Below are 17,948 nucleotides of genomic sequence, written 5' to 3' on the forward strand. Positions count from 1 at the left end.
TGGCCCTCCTGATACACTCCTACACAGCTACTGAAGATGATTTTGAGGCAAAAAGAGAGCATTTCTGAGTGGAAATTCCACGTTTCGTGCTGATAGACGTGGATGTCTGTATTTCTTCAGAGAATGACAAAAGCATTGCAGTGGAAAGGGGCTTCTGAAGTGACCTAGGACAGGCCCCGGGCTCAAAGCAGGGCCAGCTGGAGCAGCTTGCCCACAGGTTATGCCCAGAAGGGCCTCCATCGAACTGAAACCCAATGTAGCAGGGCATTGGGACTAAGGGGGAGAGAAATTGCCTGCAGGCTGGTCTTGTTTAGAACGTGTTGCAGCTGGGCTGTGGCAGGGGCTGGGTCCAGCTCTGGGAAGCCTGGTTTTTACAAGGCATTGAGGACAGTGCTGCTCTTTGTGCTGAGTTCCTTCTTGAGGATCTTGCAGGGAATTGTGCCTCTGCAGAATTCTCTGGGCCAACCTTCAATCTCACAAGGAGACAAATCAAATTGCTGATAAGAAACTGTTTGCATCCAAGGTTCTTGCTGTGTCTTTTTGTTATTTGCCACAGCATCTGCCTCCGGGTTTTTTCTTTCCTAGTGGACTCCATTTACCTCCTGTGAGAAAAGTGGAGAAAGAGGTCAGAAGTCAAAAGAAACATGAGCAGCACACAGCATCCAGAGGCCGTTCTCTAACCGTGCCCCTTTACAGGAGACAGCTGGTGGTGGTTTTCACCTAGAGGGCAGCTTTGCCTTCCTGATGGGCTATCAGGGGCCCTGTCCCAGCTGCTTCCAGCCAGCTCAACAACAGCCATGTAGTAGAGAGCCATACTTACGAAGGGAATCAGCAGGTCTGTAGATGACTCTATTTATGGTGGACACAGAAAAGTGAGCCCCAGTACTCCATTCCATCGTGCCTCTCCTGCCCACTGTGTTTACCCATTTGCTCCTATGTTACCAGTTCCCATCAAGAAAAGCCTCATCTGGGATGGCTGCTGCCGGGGCTGCTGAAGCAAGGCACAATCCCATCAGCTGCAGGAGCCCACCCTGCAGGGAGGTTGGTGGGAGGGCTTCAGCTCTGGCACCAGTTTAAAAATCTGAGGTCAATACTTAACAAAGGGGCAGCTCCCACTGTTGCTCTAACTGCCAGGAACAGTGGGGCAACTCTTCTTACCTGTACTGTGCTGGGTATGGTGCTTCCTGCTGGCTTCCCACCATCTTTCTTCTCTACCTATGCACCCATGTGCTCTCTGCTGGACCTGTCCCTTACACAGGTCCTTTTCTGGACAGAAAATACCCTGCAGGCACAGGGCATGAATAAAACTGTCAGCAGCAACTTGGGCAAAGAATATCTAGTCTTTTCTGCTAGGAAGTGCAAAGGAAGGGAGGACACTGAAATGCTAAATTACGTTCAGTCCGTGCATTTGGCTGGAAAACAGCTTTGGCTGAGCACTCAGCACTGCTCAAGGCTTCTTTAAAAGCAGTGAGTCTGTGCAAATCCCTCCAACTCCAAAGCTCTTCTCTCCCATGAGGCAACTCGGTCACAAAAGAGTTACCTAACACTGTGTCACAGGTAGGTTAAGGATAACCACATCGCTATCCAATGCTCTGGCCTATAAACCAGGTTTCAGCCTCTAGTTTAGTCCCTCTGCCATACCTTGCAGCAAGCAGCGCCAAGGGCTGGGCATACAGTGTGCCAGCAAACATGAGGAACATACATCACATATGTATCACTTATCTGAGGGACACACTGACACAGACAAATGAGATGGAAACAAAACATACCTACAAGACACAACTTGAATGTATATTTATTATATATATATATACCTTTGTATAGATTAAACTGGGTGGAATTTTATCATATACATTTTTCTGGTATAATACATGAAAAACTGGAACGGGAACATAGCAAATACAAATCCATACATTCCTTGAGCAAACTCTTTGCCACACTGAGACTGAAAGACTGCATGCAATGGGGAGACAGAGAGAAGGGAAATAATTTTTATTTAAAAAAAAAGAAAGACAATCTAGGTACAACTGTCATCAGAGGAGCAGCACTAAATATGGCAAACCTGTATAAATTAAAAAGTAAATTCCACTCTGACATCTACTATGCCTTAAAGTGCAACAAAGCTTGATTGACCGCCCTACAGAATACAGGAAAGATTACCCCTCTCCCCATTCCAACCTGTCCCTCAAAAACAAAACCAAACAAAAAAACACAAACAAACCAATAAAACAAATCTAAAGGATATACATTATCCACAGTCATACAGAGACGCCTACATCTACTCAGTAGCACCAAGAATCTGATATGGGTGTAATTAAAATCAATTAAAACTCAGGAGCAATGATTACATTTGTTGTTTTTGCAGACTTTCTGCCCTTTATTAGTGTCTGGAAGGAGGAGGCAGCTCTCCTTGTACTGAAAGTGAAGGTGACAGTGTCCTGTCCTCTCTCCACCAGCAGCCAAACTGTTTTGGCAGCAGGCTAGGAACACACACACGCACACAGCACAGCGAGAGCAGCAGGAGGTTACGCCAAGGGGATGGGATGGGAAGCCGAGGCCTGATGTGTGTGCCTGGGAGCCTGTATGTATATGCACACACACGTGTGTGGATGGAGCGGGGCTAATCTACACAGAAGTGAAGGGTTGTGCGAGTCCAACACACGCCATGAGCCTCTTTGGTGAGAGGGTGATGGGAAGAGGAAGGAGGGAGAGATAGGGAGTCAGCACTGTCCCCCTCTCATGAGCCTCCGGTTGTTGTCTCCCAGGGCTGGGAGCACATGTGCCACAGTTAATCTGTCTCCACATGCCACCTCTCGGCAGGCCTCAGTAGCCAAAGGTCTCCTGGGAAGCGTAGACCATGTAGAGGAAGCCATCCTCATCCTTCTCCTGCTCGTAGATCTCTGAGATGGGAGTAGACACACTCACCATGCTGTGCTGGTTCACCAGCAGGAAGAAAGCCTGGGTGGGATTCAGCTGCAAGCGGCGCCTGTGGGAACAAGGACAGGAGGTCTGGGTCAGCCCACTGTGAGAGCGAGTCCTGCCTCCCCCACAACACTGCTCACACGGGGCCAGGCTGGCATCAGGATGTGCTGCTGGTGAGCCACACTGAGCTGCTGGGGGCTCTCGGCCTTCTAAGTTGGGAAGACTCAGCAAAGTCCCTTTTCCCAAGCACTGCTGCAAAAGCAGAGGGCCCTCCTCCATCTGAGCTGAAGGATACAAGGTGGAGACTGGAGTCCCTCTCAGGAGTATCCTGAGGGAAAGGTAACACAAACTACTGGCAAAACTTGCTGTGGTTTTCCTGTCCTCCATCCCCTCCATCAGCAGTTGTCTCTGCCTCATCCTCACCCCACCACTGTGTTCACAGCATGTCAGTCAGGGCCACCCTACTCACCGGATTATTTTCACCAATTCACTCATGTTGACATGGTCTGGGACAAGGAACTTGGTCTTGTCCAGCACTGGCAGCTGTTTCTCCCCTTTGTAGCGTTCAATGATGACCTGGGAAGAGATCAAAGAGGAGGGTTATCCACAGTTTACAATGTCCCAACCCCTGGCCACAAGATCATACACAGATCAAACTGACACAAATGGAAAAGCTGAGGTGAGACCCTACCTTGCTTCTCCCTGGCAGAACAGCAAAAAGAGGTAACAAGCAGAGACCAGAAGGTTGGCTGCAGACCCTCTTCAGCAGAGCCATCTGTCCGCTTGAACCACACCACGGACAGCATCCAAGATAAGTGACTACAGCATCACTTGCTCCGGCTGAATGTGAAACAGTAGGCCATAGTGCACCTCCCCTAACATGTGGGAAATCTGTAACAGCAGTAGAGTGTACCAACACCACTTTCAGATTTACCAAAACTGAGCTAAGGACCTAACTTCTACTTTTGTTGTGGAAGGGGCCAGATGGAGGGAGAAGGGAGCTGGCCCAGCCTAACCAGTCCTGACCAGACTCTGCATAGCAAGAGATGTTTTCCTTCCCTTTTGCGCCATGAAGCTGCACTTCAGCATCACTAAACACATGCCTGTTTAGGAAAAGCTGTAGATATTCCCAAACACAGTTCTTAAAAAAGTCTGCAAAGTCACCTAAGGCATTCCTTCAGAAAGGGGAGCTGGATTTTGCCTGCCCCGTTCCACACGTTAACAGCCAGACACCAACTCCACAGCTAATCAGAAACCCTCAGCCACTTCAGCACAGTGCCACGAGGGAACAGCCCGGCCTGTCCTCCCCCACCATCAATAAAGTTCTCACCACAACCACCTTCTGAAAAGACAAAACAAGGATTTCTATCCACCTTTCTCATCCATTATAATTAATGAATATCTTTCCTGACAGCTATAATTACTATTCTAAGCCAACCTGGAAATGTGCTGTTTGTTTACTAAGAAAGAAGGTGGTAGGCATTTATAGTAATTAATGATCTTACTTCAAAAGCTCAATTCATTCCCCTTAGAGTGACGTTTGGACTCCCACATCTCTCCAGTACCCAGTTATTTTCTCCACAGAATGACACTTGTATACCAATCCATTCGCTGTGCTCTCCAAGTTGAACTGACATTATTTTCCACTTATTGCAATTCCCATCATAAGCCGTTTTCCCAGCTCCTTTACAAGAGAAACAGCCGGGAGACCACAAACGCCTTTGGCAGTGGAAGAGCAGAGATCACAGGGTCCAGGAGATGGCTCTGCAGAGCCATGTGCACTAAGGGAGCATTGCTCCATTCACCTCTCTCAACCATCTGATGACGCACACTGGCTTCTGCCACCAGCAGCAATGCATCTCCTGCTGCCTGGGCACAAACAAAAGCAGTAAGCATCCCCAGGGCACCTGCAGACACCTTGCAGAGGGGTGCTGGAGGAACACCCAGATCTCTTCCCACTGCAGAAAGCTTCGTGCCCATCCCACGCCCTTTCCCGTTCTCTCTGCAGCAGAGGCTGCCCTGGGAAAGAAGGCAGCCCTGGCTGGCACTGTGACCAGTGAGGGAGCAGTTCTCAGCCAGCCAGCCACTGGTGGGCCTTCACCACCAGTAACTGCAGCCCTGCATCTCAAGCATGCAATGCTGCATGCCCTGTGCAGACCTGATGGGGAGTAGTGGGAACCATGGCCTCCGCACCACCTCCACGTGTAGGAGCCCCTCCCTTTGCTGATATAACAGGACACTATGGGAGCACAGAGCTCACCGAGAGGCTGCCCAGCACCACGCAGTACCACAGCTGGGCTGAGCTCACAGAGCCTGCACACACACACCATGCTCTCTCTAACTGTAAACTAATTTAGAGCTGAGCAACGTGGAGATTGAGTATGGGGAAGCACCCAGAGAACGGAGACAACTATGGGGAACAGAGGAGATGTAAGGAGAAAAAGAGCTGAGCATAGCTCTCAGGCTCTGTCTTCATCAAAGCCAAATGAGACACAGGTGCTGGGATGCTGCAGTACCACCAGCAAGCTGCAACATCTGTTGAGTGCCCCACACCATGGGCTTACCTCACAGCCCACCAGCATGGGCCAAGCTTCATCTCAGGCAGTTCCCAGACAAGGCAGAGGTGCAAGGCACTTTGGTAGAACTCTGCACCTCAGCACCCTCTGAAACTTACACAAGGCAACCCAGGAGCCCAAGAAACAGGACAACTAGCATATGAAAGGCCTCTGAGCCCTCAAAGATACTCTCATGCTGGCCACATCCTCTCTTTCACCAGAGCAGAACAACATGAAAAAAATAGGTACTGCTCCTTCAGCCCCTTTTGCCATATGGGACCTTGCTGAAAGAACAATTTTCTACACCAGGACGCCTCTTACCAACCTGCTAACTTCTCTTCCCCTCTGCAGGAGGGAGGGCAAACTCAATCAGGGCCATCCTGCTCTACTTATTTGAGACTCACTTTCACAAATGAATACTTTGGCTACAGGGAGATTAAGAGACTGAGAGACTGGAGGGACTGGGTGCTCACAACTGCCACCTGCAGGGATGCAGCTCTGCCCACTGGGAAATACAGAGGCAACACCCAGAGCTTCAGATTTTAACAGCAGTTTGCACAAAGGGTGACAGTGACACGGCATCTGCTCACACACTGTGTTCTGATGTAGACAGGGCCATGTGCAGCTGCACTGAGGCTCACTTCTCACTTACCTCTGTAGGGAGGAGGAACAGAGGAGGGCATCTCTAATTACCAGCCAGCTCCATCCCACAAACAAATGCCTCTCAACTTTATTAACTCAAGAATGGGCTGAGGAGAATGTCCCAGCTGCTAAAGCAACAGCTGCCTTGTGCCTCGAGCAGACACAGGGTCTGTCATGTAGAACAGCTCCAGGAGTTTCTATTTCCAGAACACGAGCTGCTATTTGGGTAACCCGGTTAAGGGAACAGGTGGCCAGTGGACATGAAGTTCTTGTCTAGCTCAGGAGAGAAACGTATGATCAAATGCTAATATTACATCCCTGAGGCCTTGGGCTTGGATACAAAAGCACCAAGCTGCTGTCTCAGATGGGGGGTTTCTCCATGGGGGTACCCAGCAGTGTGGGGGGAACCCTCTGCGAGCCAGGCACAGGTGGGAGGGTTGACAGCAGAGCCTGGGCAGACCAGGCCCACTGGCAGCACTTGCAGTCACAAGCCTTGTTGTAGGGTAAACGCTGAAGAGGTGGAAGTGTTCTGTAGGGAGTGGGACCAGACATGGCAGCCTGACAGAGGCAAGGCAGCTGCAGCTCCATGTCTCCAGGTCCAACCATCAGCAAGACTCAGGAGACACAAACACAAATGTGTGTTTAGAATACACATCACACAGGATGTACCTATCTGCTTGGCAAGTCACACAGATCAACACTCACATGGACACGGACATCAGCAACAGCCTCCTCTGTCCTCCCCAGCAGGGTGGAGATCCTTCATTAGAAACATATACAGTAACATTCAGCCCCAGAGGGGCTCATCTTGCTGCCTACTTGCCCTGGACAACGACAGTCCTTGGAACAGCCCTGGCAGGAGCTCAGAGCAACCCATCCCTTTCTCTGAGGATGCAGTTTAGGTTTCCATCCACCACTGTCCTGAGGCAAGGTATTACTTTGGGTCCCCTGCCTTATGCCTCCCTGTGCTCCTCCATGGGTGTGAAGATGTGTTTTTTTACCACATAACCTTATAGATATTTCTTTGCGTGAACCAAACAGACCCTAAGCCTTTGCTAATGAATCCTGTGCAGCAATACTGCCTGTGAGTCACCAGGTCTCACTTAGCTGAGCAGGTTGAGCCAAACAGCATCGCTCCCCTGTGATTTTAGATTCTTCAAGACTCACAAGAGCTGGCTTTAAGCCCTCAAAGGGCCAAGCCTCAGTGGGCTCCAGAAAGAGATGCTGGAGCGAACAGTCTGGGCAGGCATAGGCTTGGTCTGTCCTCTAGTGGGCAGAAGATGATTTCTAAAGTACCTGCTGCAAGCTGTGCCCAGAGCTTCCAGCAAGGAGGCATGGAACTGAGGAGGCAGCCCTGAAGCACAGCCTGCCAACACTCCTGCCAGCAGGAAGGTGTGACTGCAGCCATCTCCACCAGGGCCATCTGCCCCATCAGCCCAGTGCTGCGGGAGCACACACTGCCATGCACAGGCAGCCCTCTGATGTAGGTGCAGTGATTTTAAGAGATCGTTATGAGAAGAGCAAGAATCGGCACTTACCGGGATTTTGTTTGGGTGCTGCTCTCGGATCTGCTGTACTTCTTTACAACGATCCGCTGGAAGGAAAAAGGTAAAGCAAGGAAGTTAGAAGTAGCTGACTGTGTCCTGCGAGCCACAAACAGACAGTAGGGACATGGCAAAAAAAAATACAAATGCTTCCTCAGACCATTCCCACATGCCTTGCAGCAGGCACTGTCAGGCAGATATCAGCTGCAGCCTTTTGGAGTTTCTCACCATCCCAATCAGCCCCCAGAGCAGCTAAGTGCCACCCTGCCCAGTAAAACATATGGAAATGGAGTGACTAACATGAGATATAAGGATTATGAAGCCATATTCTTAAATCCACATGAGCAAGTGCAGCTCACACCCATCAAAGCTGGGCGGCAGCAGCTTTAAGGTCTCAGCCCTGATCAGGGTCCTCCCAGCAGCTCCTCCAGGGGAGCCTCCAACCAAGGCTGGGTTCTGCCCATTTCCTCTGCCTGCACTATCTGGCAGAGTGCCTCTGTCCTAAAGAGACATGCCTTGTCCTAAAGAGACATGCCTTGCCAAGAAGAAATCCTGCACTATTACAGATCTGCAGCTACAAGAGCTCTTGGCCTGAGAGGATGCATCTCTAGACCTATTGTAGAAATAAGGATAAAAATTAAGCAAGAAGAGTGATTTTTCCTGCAACCATTCTCAAACATTCTAACCCATTTTCCTCCAGACTTCATACCCTGTGACACAGAGCTCATTCCCTCTGTGCACATTCCTCCATGTTTCTCTCCTGCAAGAAGCAGGCTGAGCTCACCCACAATCCCCATCCTGCCTGGGAGGTGGGCGTGAGTCCTCAGGAAGGCACCCACCATGCCACACAGGAATGGCTGTAACACCGGCTTTCATTTAACCTATATGTGGCCTAATTAAGTAAAATTATGTAAATTAAGCAGCACTCCTGACTCTGGCAGGGACTGAAGCAGGAGAGGATGGAGCTGTTGTATGGAGGGGCTGAGCAATGATGAATGAGCTGCCCCCACCCACTGGGAAAGCCCTGTCCCAGCTCCAGCGTGGCTGCCCCCACACCATGATGGGAGAGCTCAGCACAGCAGTAAGGCAAAACCCGCACCTTTTATTGGCTACTCCCAAAATACTCCCTGCTGTGGCCCACTGAAAGACAGGAGTTATTTTTGTAGCTGTGCACATGACAGGAAAACCACCTCTTCTCCGACTGCAGTTTCAGCTGTTGAGTACATCAGCAATGCTGCAAACCATACAAAACACAGGAATCTCCACAGTTTTCTTGAGTCACGTCCTTCCCAAGCTGTTCTCCCAAAGATTTGGGCATACAGCATCTCCCACAGCAATATGGGATGAGGTCATTATGCCAGCTAAGGAGAACAGTGAAAGATGCTATTGCTTTTCAAGCACTGACCTCTACCAGCAGTGCCCATGGGACACTGCTCTGCCCTGCAGGCACTGCACACAGGCGAGAGGACAGCACAACAGCTCCACCCACCCCAGATATGGGGGGGGAACACAAGAACACATGGCATATCCTGAAAGAGTGTGGTTGTGTAAGGGGTGGCATCTGGGGGGGTCAGGCACCGGTGCTGCCCCAAGGCAGCAGCCAGACTCCAGGCCCAGCCCTGCCAGCTATGACCAACAGCACTTGCAATAAGAACACACCACATGGACACAGTGTCAAGGTCAACAGCTTCCAAAACTGAGCCAGAGCTGCATGGGAAGGACAGAGCAAAGCATGGACTCAGCCCCAGCCTCAGCCCTGTCTCTGGCAGTGGCCCACACAGCTCAGTGCACGTGAACAGGGCACATGCATGTGTCCTCGCCCCCAGCAGCCACGGGGCTCTTGCTGCATGCCCTGCAGCCCACGTGTGGCTGATGTCTGTGGTCAGCCCCAGCACAGAGCACTGTTACTGTGGTTCTCTCACCAAGAGATCTCCGGCATGGAGAACTGGATGGTGTGAAATGAGGATGCATCTGGGATGAGCTGGTGATGGCTGAAGGGGTGGACACACTGCACAGCTCATTTCAGATGAAGGTCAATAAATATCTACGTAATGCACTGCCCCGAGGACTCTACCTACCAGGAAATCCACCCATGTTTACGTGCAGGGCTCACACAACACCTCACCTGCCCATTCCTGCTCAGTGTTGCAAAGCTCATTCCTGGCCAGGGCACTGCAGGAGCAGCAGCAGCCGCCTCCCACGTCTGGAAAGCAGAACAAGAACAAGTGCTGCCCTGGGAGCATACATGGGACAAGAGTGTCACAGCAACTGGAAATGTACACTCAAGTCAGGACAGTCGATCTCTAGTCACACAGCATGGTGTCCCCCTGCTCCAGGTCACACAGGGTGCATATCAGACCCCCACTGCTCAGACAGTGCTACTTCTGCTGGCAACTTCAGGACATCCACAACACCAGCGGGCATCCCAACGTGCCCAGCAAAACACAGAGACTCAGAAAAGCACAAAATCACATCACCATAGGGGATGCCAAGCAAGGAGACATGGCTGCAGCCAGGCGAGTAGAGCTGGGTCTGGGCAGGGAGACGGAGCCTGAAGAACAGAACAGTGCTTGGGCTTCAGCCCCTCAGCCTCTTCTCTTCACTTACAGCCCAGGGGAAAGGGATGTACCTGAAGCTGGCAGCCCACAGCTGGGACAGTTGTCCTCTTCATTGGGTAGATGGCCAGGTCCAGAGAGTGGTGGTGAATGGAGTTCCAGTCACTAGTTCCCCAGGAGTTGGTATTGGGACCAGCCCTGTTTAATGGCTTTACAGATGACCTGGACAAAGTAATTGAGTGCTGAGGGAATGGGACTGCTCAGCCTGGAGAAGAGAAGGCTCAAGGGGAGACCTCACCACCCTCTATGGCCCCCTGAAAGGAAGCAGGGGCTCAGCCTCTGCTCCCAGCTGATTAATGGATCAGGATCTGAGGGAATGGCCTCAAGCTGTGCCAGGGGAGGTTCAGGTTGGATGTTAGGAAAAAATTCTTTTCTGGAAGAACGATGATGCAGTGGCACAGGCTGCTTGAGGTGGTGGCAGAGTAATCATCCCTGGAGGTGTTTAAGAAACACAGAGATGTGGCACTGAGGGACATGGTCAGTGGGCACGGTGGGATGGGCTGGCAGTTGCACTTGATGATCTTAGCAGTCTTTACCAATCATCGTGATTCTATGATTCTGTACCCAAGAAGTATCAGCCCTGATGCTCCAGAAAGGATGGATGTGGTACAATCAGACAGGGAAAGAAATCACCAACTTGTTAAATCCAACCAGATGTTTTCACATCAGTTGAAGGTAATCAAGCAAAGGCTGTTGTTTCTCACAAAGTTTCAGGGCACCCTTGCTACAGAAAGGCATAAGGGAGCCAACAGCTCTGCTTCCAGGGAACAGGGGCTGTGTGAAAGGCAGAAGAAGCTGAGAAGGAGAAAGCAGATGTTGAGAACTTTCCCCTCAACATTAAGAAAAACATTTTCCATGTGGTGTTTGGACTGCGTACACTGTGTTCATGTTAAGTGTTCCAGATAAAGGACTGTTTTTGCTCACTGTTTAATCATAGTTTCACTAGTCCTGGAAAAAGAACAACCAGTTCCTGTGTGACGAGCAGGCTGTCCTCTGCCAGGGCTTCCCTCTGCCTTCTGTTTGACCTTTTCTTCCATCTTCACAACTTGACAACTACAAATCTCTGAGACAGCAGGAACACACTCCTATTTCTCAGAATTGCTCAGGACACTTCAAATTGCTCAAGCAAACAACTGGCATTTTTGACAGAGCTACATTTGAATGCAGAACACACACATGCGGCGGCCGGTCACTGGAGCACATGGGAGCTGTGCAGGCACGAGAGCCAGGCAGGAGCTCCTTCCTTTTTCCTTGCAGCCTGTTCCCAAGCAGCCTTCTGAAGACAAGAGGCATGAGACAGCTCCAAGAGCACAACAAACACAGCAGGTGACACAAACCGACGACGCATGGAATGCTGCTGTGTGAGCGCCAGGGCTGCTGGTCCCACCTTCAGCAGCACCTCCACCCTGCTGGATCGGGATACTTCATGTTTTTTGTAGCAAAGACAATGTTAAATAATCAACAAAATACAAGCAGACTGCATTTTGTATTATTGCTGGCTATTGGTCAGGAGCCTTTTGTTTAAAAACAAAAAAAGATCAGCATTTGTGGTCTGTATACCTCACTGACATTTGTCCTCAGCATTTGTTTACTTCTAACAGCATTTTCGTAAGTGCTGTCAGTCAGCCCCACATCAGGTCATGTCACACAATGCCCTTGGCAAGTAACACAAGCAGATAGAGATAGGCAGGCACCAAAGAGCAGCAGCAAACCTCATGTCAGGGCTCTCAGCTCTTGCAGCACCATTACATGAACCCTCATAGCATGGCATGCAGACGAGCCAACCCAGTGAGCAGCCCCAGCTCCGGGCCAACTGACTATGAAGCATAACAGTTATGACAAGCACAGGATGGCACGTGGGACACTTTGTCCATTAGTGGTCTTTCCACTGGTATAAGCATGGCCAGCTCACACCTGGTGAGTCACAGAATCACTGAATGGTTTGGGCTGGAAGGGACCTCAAAGATCATCTATTTCCAGTCCCCTTGCCACGGGCAGGGCTGCCAACTGCTCAATCAGGTTGCCCAGGGCCCCATCCATGGCCATGGGCACCTCCAGGAACAGGGCAACCCCAGCTCTGGGCAGCAATGCCAGGGCTGCATCGCCCTCTCAGTGAAAAACTTCCCCCTGACATCTAATCTGAATCTTCCCTCTAGTTTAAAACTGTTCCTCTTTGTCCTATCACCATCTACCCGTGTAAAAAGTTGTTTTTCCTCCCGTTTATAAACTCCCTTTAAATACTGAAGGCTGCAGTGATGTCTCCCTGCAGCCCTCCCTCCTCCAGGTGGAACACTCCCAGCTCCCACAGCCTGTCTCCATAGCAGAGCTGCTCCAGCCCTCTGAGCACTTTGTGTCCTTCTCTGGACCCGCTGCTGCAGCTCCATGCCCTTCCTGTGCCAGCAGCCTCAGGGCTGGATGCAGTACCAAGGTGGGGTCTCACAGGGGCAGAGCAGAGATGGACAATCCCCTTTCTCACCCCGCTGCCACCTGGTGAGGGCCACTCTTCAGTTCTACACGCCGCTCTCCCTGCTTGCTGCCTTTCCTGTGTGAGAAGTACGCTGTCAGAACTGAAGGCAAACTCCCAGAAAACTGCAGCTGGGAGGGGAGCATTCAGCCCAAAGATGCTCTCCTCAAAGGAAGCACTGCAGGATCAGCAGGCAGCCACGCATAGGATGCAGCCAGGACACCCCATTCCTCTGACACAGACCACAGCTTCATTCTGGGAACTTTCTGGACTCCTACCACGGATCTGACTAAGCAGAATGCAGCTCCCTCAGCATCCACAGGCAGGTTTGCACATGGCAGCTGAGGGGCTCCGTCAGACCTCACCCCCAAACCAAAGACACTGCCACAGACACAGCAGGGAGCACAACCCCCAGGGGTGTGTATCAGGCACGGGGCACTCAGCTCTGTACTCGAGTCCTCAACAACAACTCACAGAAATCCAGAAAACGTATTCAGAATGGACCCAAGACAAAGCAGACAAGCAAGCAGAAGAAACTCGATGGAAAAACAAATCTCAGCACTACAAGAAGGGGGAAAACGGGCACAAAGAACAGCAGAGCCTCAGCTCAGGGCAGCGGGCCAAGGCCTCACCAAGCCACGTGCCGTGACACCGGAGCCTGGGCGGCTCTTGTAAACAGCCACACTCTGACTCTGCCTTTTCTGTTCCTTTGGAGCTGTTCCACTTCTCTACAGCTTTGCGGCCTTACAAACAGAGCCGTTCTGAGGGTGCAGTGGCACTGGAAATATTTTCCATCGGCTCTCTCCAACGGCACTGTAAACAATTGCTTCCTGCTCCTGTTGTGCAATGAGCTGAAGATGAAAACAAGCCGTGTTTACTTTCTCCAGCGGTCCCAGCCCTGACCCAAAGCGGCTCCTCGTCCTCCTGCTGAGCTCTGCAGATCAGCTGGGAGCCAAAGGGCAGAGGATGGCGCAGACACCCGCGGCTCCCACAGCACCCAGCCCCCTCTCCCCCTTTTCCCTCCTGCTCTATTTTAATCCGGCTCTCCTTCAGTCACTCGGAGCCTCGAGTTTTGTTTTCCCCCAGCCTGAGCAACGTACAAAAGCGAAGCAGACTCCATTCCCACCAGCTCAGCAGCAGGCGGTTACTAAGGGCGTCCTTTAGGATGCCGCTGCTTTCGATAAAAAGCTTCTGAGCGGCGCTGCGGGTCGCCGGGCTGGCAAAGGTCAGGAGAAGCAGCAGCTCCAGCAGCCCGCACTGCCGGGCCCGGCGCAGCGCCGTGCGGGAACCGCCGCCTCAGCGGAGATTTCCCACCGCCTCCATCCGGCGAAACGCCGCTTCCCACGCCAGCACGGAACCCGCCGGGCCTCGGCAGCGCCGCACGGCGCCCTCGGCACGGCGACCGCAAGCCGGGCACCGCGGCGATTTGCGAGGAGGCGACCGCCCCTCCGGCAGCCCAAAGGAGCGCGGCGTGAGCGGCTCAGCCCGCCGCCCCGCCCCGCACGGCACACGGCGGGCCGAGCGCGGCTCCGGGCGGCGCAACGATGGGAAACGGGGGGGGAGCGCGGCGCGCTGTGCGGGTGCGATCAGCGCCGCGAGCAGAAGGAGCCCGAGGGCACGGCCCGGCCGCAGGGCACGGCCCGGCCGCAGGGCACCGCCCGCCCCGCAGCACCGCGCGGCCCCAGCCTCGCCTCGCCCTGCCGAGCGCTGCGCCCCCTCCCCGCCCGCTCACCGAAGGTGCGGCGCTGCTTGAAGGGCCGGTCCGAAGGCATGGCGGCGGCCGGGCCGGAGCGCAGGTGCCGGCGGCGGCTCCGTATGGCGCGGCTGCGGCGGAGCGGGCGGTGACGTCACGGCGGCGGGCGGGGCGGGCGGAGGGCCGTGACGTGCGCCGTGCCGTGCCGTGCCTGCGGGGGGCGGTGCCGCCCGTCCCGCTCCGCTCTGATTACCTCAGAGTAATTAATACTCGTCTGACCCGAATCTCCCCTCTTCTAGTTGGAGCCACCCCCCGTCCCACCGCTCTCTGCCCCCATCCGCTCTGCTTGTTGCCCCTCGCACCCCGGAGCGGCGCATCCCGCTGTCTCACCCCGCTGCCTGCATGCCTTGAAGACCAAATCACGCCCACAAATAGAGCAGGCTATTTCTAGAGCTGTGAATGAATCAAACCCAGCAGCAAACGGTGACAGCGTTTTGCAGAGAGCCACGCTTCATGTCCCCGTGAAGGCGAGCTGCAATGGAAGCTGTGCTCTGAAACAGTGCCTCACGGTGTGCAGCGAGCTGTGGAAACGGGCAGACATTGAGCACATCCCTGCTTCAGAGAGACATAACGGCTTCCGTGCATCTTTTAAAAATGCTCCGGTTATCCTTTTCATCAAAAAATGCCCTACTCTTTGGAAGGGTGAGTGACAGCAGGACGAGGGGAAATGGTTTGAAGTTGAGGGAAGGGAGATTGAGGTTGGATGTCAGGGAAGTTCTTTACAGAGAGAGCGGTGAGGTGCTGGAACAGCTGCCCAGAGAGGCTGTGGATGCCCCGTCCATCCCTGAGGTGTTCAAGGCCAGTTGGATGGGGCCCTGGGCAGCCTGGGCTGGTATTGAATGTGGAGGTTGGTGGCCCTGCATGTGGCAGGGGGTTGGAGATTCGTGATCCTTGAGGTCCCTTCCAGGCCTGGCCATTCTGTGATTCTGTGAAAGTTGCAGTACTGAGACAAGGCAAGCAGACTGACATTACGGACCGCAGGCTGACATGAAGAATTTGTTACTGTTGTTAACCTGTTAAGTCCTAACCCATTTTTGATGAGGAACAGATGGACAGATCTACCTGGCAGTACCAAACCAGCAGCAAGCTGTCCTGTAGCAACACAGGACCAACAGCCAGCTTTACACATGCTAGCATTCCTGCAGGGTGAGCACCGCTGGTAATAAGCACCCTGCGCGCTTGTGACCCCACGGAAGCTCCCTGCAGAATGCTGTCGTGCTGCTGAAGAAGTGTATTTCTGCCAGCACAGCCCGTGATGGTGCTCAGACTTCTGCAGTGATGGTCTGTCAGAACTCAGCACCCCTGCACCACGGCTCTGCATACAGCCTGCACTGCTCAGGGCAAACAAACAGCCAGCCTGGCCTGCTGTAGGCCTTGCCTCCGTTCCCTACAGACGTAGCTATGCCTAGCAAAAGCTTTACTAAAGACCAGGTAAACAGATGTCCTGTATGTGAAAGAAGTGCTGCTAAATTGTAGCTCAGCCATCTCAGGCAGACAGATAGCAGCTGAAAGATCTGTCTGAAGATCCACAGATGTTTCCACTAGTCTATCTTTTGTGATCTTTTAAGCGTTATCATCTCCATTCCTCTGCCACTGCCTTATCTCAGTCGGCCAAGGAGGTCTTAGGCCTCAGGTTCTGCTGCTTGCAGCCCAGAGCCGTACCTCAAACCCCTTTCATCAGCTTGTTAATGCATCAGGGTTGTTTGCTCTGTCTTTGCAGCAAGTGCTTCCTCTGCCTTCAGAGAGGGATCCATTTCCCAAAGACAGCAAGTTAGGCCATTCTCCAGTTGTAACACAAAGCAGCTCAAAGCCACACAGCACAAGTGTTTTTCAAGCCCATCTTTGAGCCACTATTCTCTACTTTCAGGCTAGGAAAAAGAGCCTAGAGCCACAATACTTATTCTTCTGTCTTCCTCAATTACCTGGATGTCAATTACCTGAATGTCAATAATTCACATGAATGACTAGGCCCAGGCCCAGCAAACACAGGAAGCAGCAAAACATCACCCAGATTCTTTCTTAGACTTCACTTTTCTACAGCCACCTTAGTGAAGACCTCCTGACACCCATGCAGAGCAATTCCTTCCTGCCAGATCTTTGTGACTCTTCTGATGCTCCTGTCCAAGAAACTTTATCTCCATAATACGTATTTCATGTCTATATATATATATATATGTAGATGTATACGTAGTACTTTAAAAGAGAGTATTGTTCTTCACCTTGATCCACCCTACTTAAAAAATAAAAATGAAACAACTTTGATTCAGCTACTGTAAAATTGGCATTAGCATAACATAAACAAGGCCCTGCCCTCACCAGCTGGCTGTGGTGCTCCAAAATCAACTTCAAGACCCTTTTATTCAAGTTCCTCAATATATTCAAGTCAGATTGGTAGCAGCACCTTGGAATACACACACACACACATATATAATCAATTTCACTGGAAGTTTATGGTCTCATTTATGGCCTCAATGCAATGCAGAAAGCACGCATGATCTTTGTTGTTCAGTTGGCTTACTGCCTACAGGCTCTCTGAGGAAAACAAACATCATTCTGTCCTAAAAGCAGATAGGATACAGATAGGATAGCAGGATAGTTACTCTTAAGGAAGTCAAATAGAATGCTGGGCACCAGAAATCCTTCAGCACTCAGAAGAGTAACAGTACCACCTCCCAGGGAAAGAGAAAACACACCAGCAGGTCACAGCCTCCAGGGAAACATTTCTCTGGCCACAAACAATAAAAAATAAAGGAGACAACTGAAGGCATATTTTTCTTCTGCCTTGCCTCATTATTCAGATATTATCCAGAGCTTCCAGGTTGCTGGAAATAATTTTCAGGAGACAGTATTTAATTAAATTGTAACAGATGGCATGTTTCATATAAGCTGCTGTGTATCAAATCAAAATTAAATAATAAAAGTCAGTGCATGCATGCTATGTGAGTTATCTGTCAGATTTCTAGACTAGGAGATGGATGTTTACGTTAATCATTTCTTGGCACAAAACCTGATTGCAGGGAGGCACCAGTTTAGTGTGGTCAGACATCTCCTGATGGGAGAAACAGTTCACGAACTGAGCAACAGCCAACACTGAGTCACAGTGATGACGGCTGAGATGCTCAAAATATGAGCAAGTACTTAAAATACCAACATATGCACAGCCAGGTGCTGCAGGACTGACCATTGATGCAATTTCAAGTTAGAATTTCAGTTCTCTTCCGAAAACATTTCTGGCTTTTATGATCAAAAACACTATCTAAAAAGATAGAAGTGGTCTATAAATTAACACCCAAGTCTGAAACACATTATAAAATGCTGAACATTCAGGTTACCTTTGCTGCTTAGTCACCATTTACACACCAAATAACTTTCTGCTGTGAAATCCAGAAAAGCATCCAAACCAACACCAACACACCAACATTTTTACTAACAGACTTCAAAACTTTACTGCAG

The 17,948-nt window shown here is 51.3% G+C and overlaps 1 protein-coding gene across 1 annotated transcript; it reads right to left on the bottom strand.

The window, feature by feature from the left end:
• Positions 1-2,000: 2,000 nt before the first annotated feature.
• MAP1LC3A (microtubule associated protein 1 light chain 3 alpha) lies at positions 2,001-14,634 on the bottom strand. The gene is made up of 4 exons (XM_031605680.2): positions 14,475-14,634; positions 7,658-7,713; positions 3,392-3,498; positions 2,001-2,986 (listed from the first exon to the last, which is right to left on the bottom strand). The coding sequence occupies exons 1-4, from the start codon at positions 14,512-14,514 to the stop codon at positions 2,824-2,826; spliced, it is 366 nt and encodes a 121-aa protein (XP_031461540.1). The 5' UTR covers positions 14,515-14,634; the 3' UTR covers positions 2,001-2,823.
• Positions 14,635-17,948: the final 3,314 nt, after the last annotated feature.

The sequence above is a fragment of the Phasianus colchicus genome, chromosome 17 (assembly GCF_987193195.1).
Source record: "Phasianus colchicus chromosome 17, bPhaCol1.hap1.1, whole genome shotgun sequence".
Taxonomy (NCBI): Eukaryota; Metazoa; Chordata; class Aves; order Galliformes; family Phasianidae; genus Phasianus; species Phasianus colchicus.

What these genes read in the sequence shown, in the direction of transcription:
- MAP1LC3A (XM_031605680.2), bottom strand. Translation starts at nt 14,514, where the DNA reads ATGCCTTCGGACCGGCCCTTCAAGCAGCGCCGCACCTTCG. An exon ending in AGCACCCAAACAAAATCCCG is followed by an intron (nt 3,499 to 7,657) that starts GTAAGTGCCGAT and finishes ATCTCTTCCCAG; the next exon opens with GTCATCATTGAACGCTACAA. An exon ending in GAATTGGTGAAAATAATCCG is followed by an intron (nt 2,987 to 3,391) that starts GTGAGTAGGGTG and finishes TTGTTCCCACAG; the next exon opens with GCGCCGCTTGCAGCTGAATC.